This window comes from Auxenochlorella protothecoides (assembly GCF_000733215.1).
Source record: "Auxenochlorella protothecoides strain 0710 unplaced genomic scaffold scaffold49, whole genome shotgun sequence".
Taxonomy (NCBI): domain Eukaryota; kingdom Viridiplantae; phylum Chlorophyta; class Trebouxiophyceae; order Chlorellales; family Chlorellaceae; genus Auxenochlorella; species Auxenochlorella protothecoides.
In genome coordinates, this window is record NW_011934252.1 from 31,850 (window position 1) to 33,035 (window position 1,186).

The window sequence follows — 1,186 nt, forward strand, 5'->3', positions numbered from 1 at the left end:
TCAGACCGACTTCCCGTGCTCTTCTAGGTCCGCGGGCGTCACAAACTGCAGCCTGACCAGGGCGTAGAACTTGTCTCTGATCTTCACGCCATGCTGGGCCCACTGGGGTGGGGGGAGAGCGGAGACATCGAGAAGCACAGGGTCAGGGTGGGGCTGAGTCGAGTGTGTGGGGGCGAACCAGTGGATTGGTGATCTCTCGGCAATGCCTCGCAGGCGCGGCCCAGCCCTTGGGCACATCTGCCATGCGCATGCACAGTCCACTCACACGCAACCAAGCCACTGCCAAGCCCGACGTCTACCCGAAGGGAGGGAGCCCGCTTGCCAGCAGCTTGGGCCGAGTCCCTTCCCAACCACCGCTACTCTTGTCCATGGCCCCTGACGACCGGTCCCATCCCCGTCGCCCTTCCAGCCAACATGACACCAGTCCCACCTGGAGCTCCTCCCAGGACAGGTCCGGACAGAGCACGGTGACCTCGCTGCCTGGCAGCGGCACGCCCAGCTGCCGCATGCGCGACCGGGGCAGCGCCTCGGCGCAGCGCGCGAAGCGGTATTGCTCGTCGGTCGCGCCCTCCTCCCCGGCCACCCGGCTCAGCTCGTATCGGTGCCTGTGTGGTGGGAGGGATGTTGCGGGCTCGAATGTGAGCCTCAAAATCTGTCCGGCAAGGCATCATGGGGGGGACGAGGTTTTGTCTTTGTGCCGGCTGGTGCCCGCATGCCAGGATAACAGCATCCACTTGCTCCCCCGCGTCCCCTCCCTCTACGTCCAGCACCACACCTCCCTTTCAGGGACCCCCCCCTCTCCCTCCCTTCTTTCACCACCCAAACCCTCCCCTCCCGTCCCCCCCCCCAAACGGAAAACCACGACCCTCACGTGTGGCTCTCCAGGTACAGGGTGGCGGTTCTCATGCGCGCTGAGGTCCACTCGTGGGGCCGCAGGCCGCGGTCTGCCACCGCGGCGGCGCTGTACTTGAGCCACGGCTCATTGGCCAGGTTGAAGACCACGGTGACCTCCTGCGCGGTGCGCAGGCGGGCTCCGCTCCCCGCCGAGGAGCGGGTGAGGATGCGCTCGTGGTGGGAGGGGGTGAAGGTGGGCGCGCCCAGCGGCAGCCCGTCCAAGTTGGCCGCCAGGTCCACGCTCTGCCCACTGCGCAGCACCACCCAGGCGCGTTCCACCGCAAAGGAGCAG

General features: G+C 67.1%; 1 protein-coding gene across 1 annotated transcript in view; it reads right to left on the minus strand.

Moving 5' to 3' along the window:
* F751_4163 (hypothetical protein) overlaps positions 1 to 1,186 on the minus strand; it is a gene marked incomplete at both ends in the record, with an annotated part of 2,939 nt that continues 1,753 nt past the window's right edge. The window contains 3 exons of the mRNA XM_011400505.1: positions 1 to 102; positions 431 to 605; positions 872 to 1,137. Coding sequence (XP_011398807.1) covers positions 1 to 102; positions 431 to 605; positions 872 to 1,137 — 543 coding nt within the window. The remainder of the gene's footprint in view (positions 103 to 430; positions 606 to 871; positions 1,138 to 1,186) is intronic.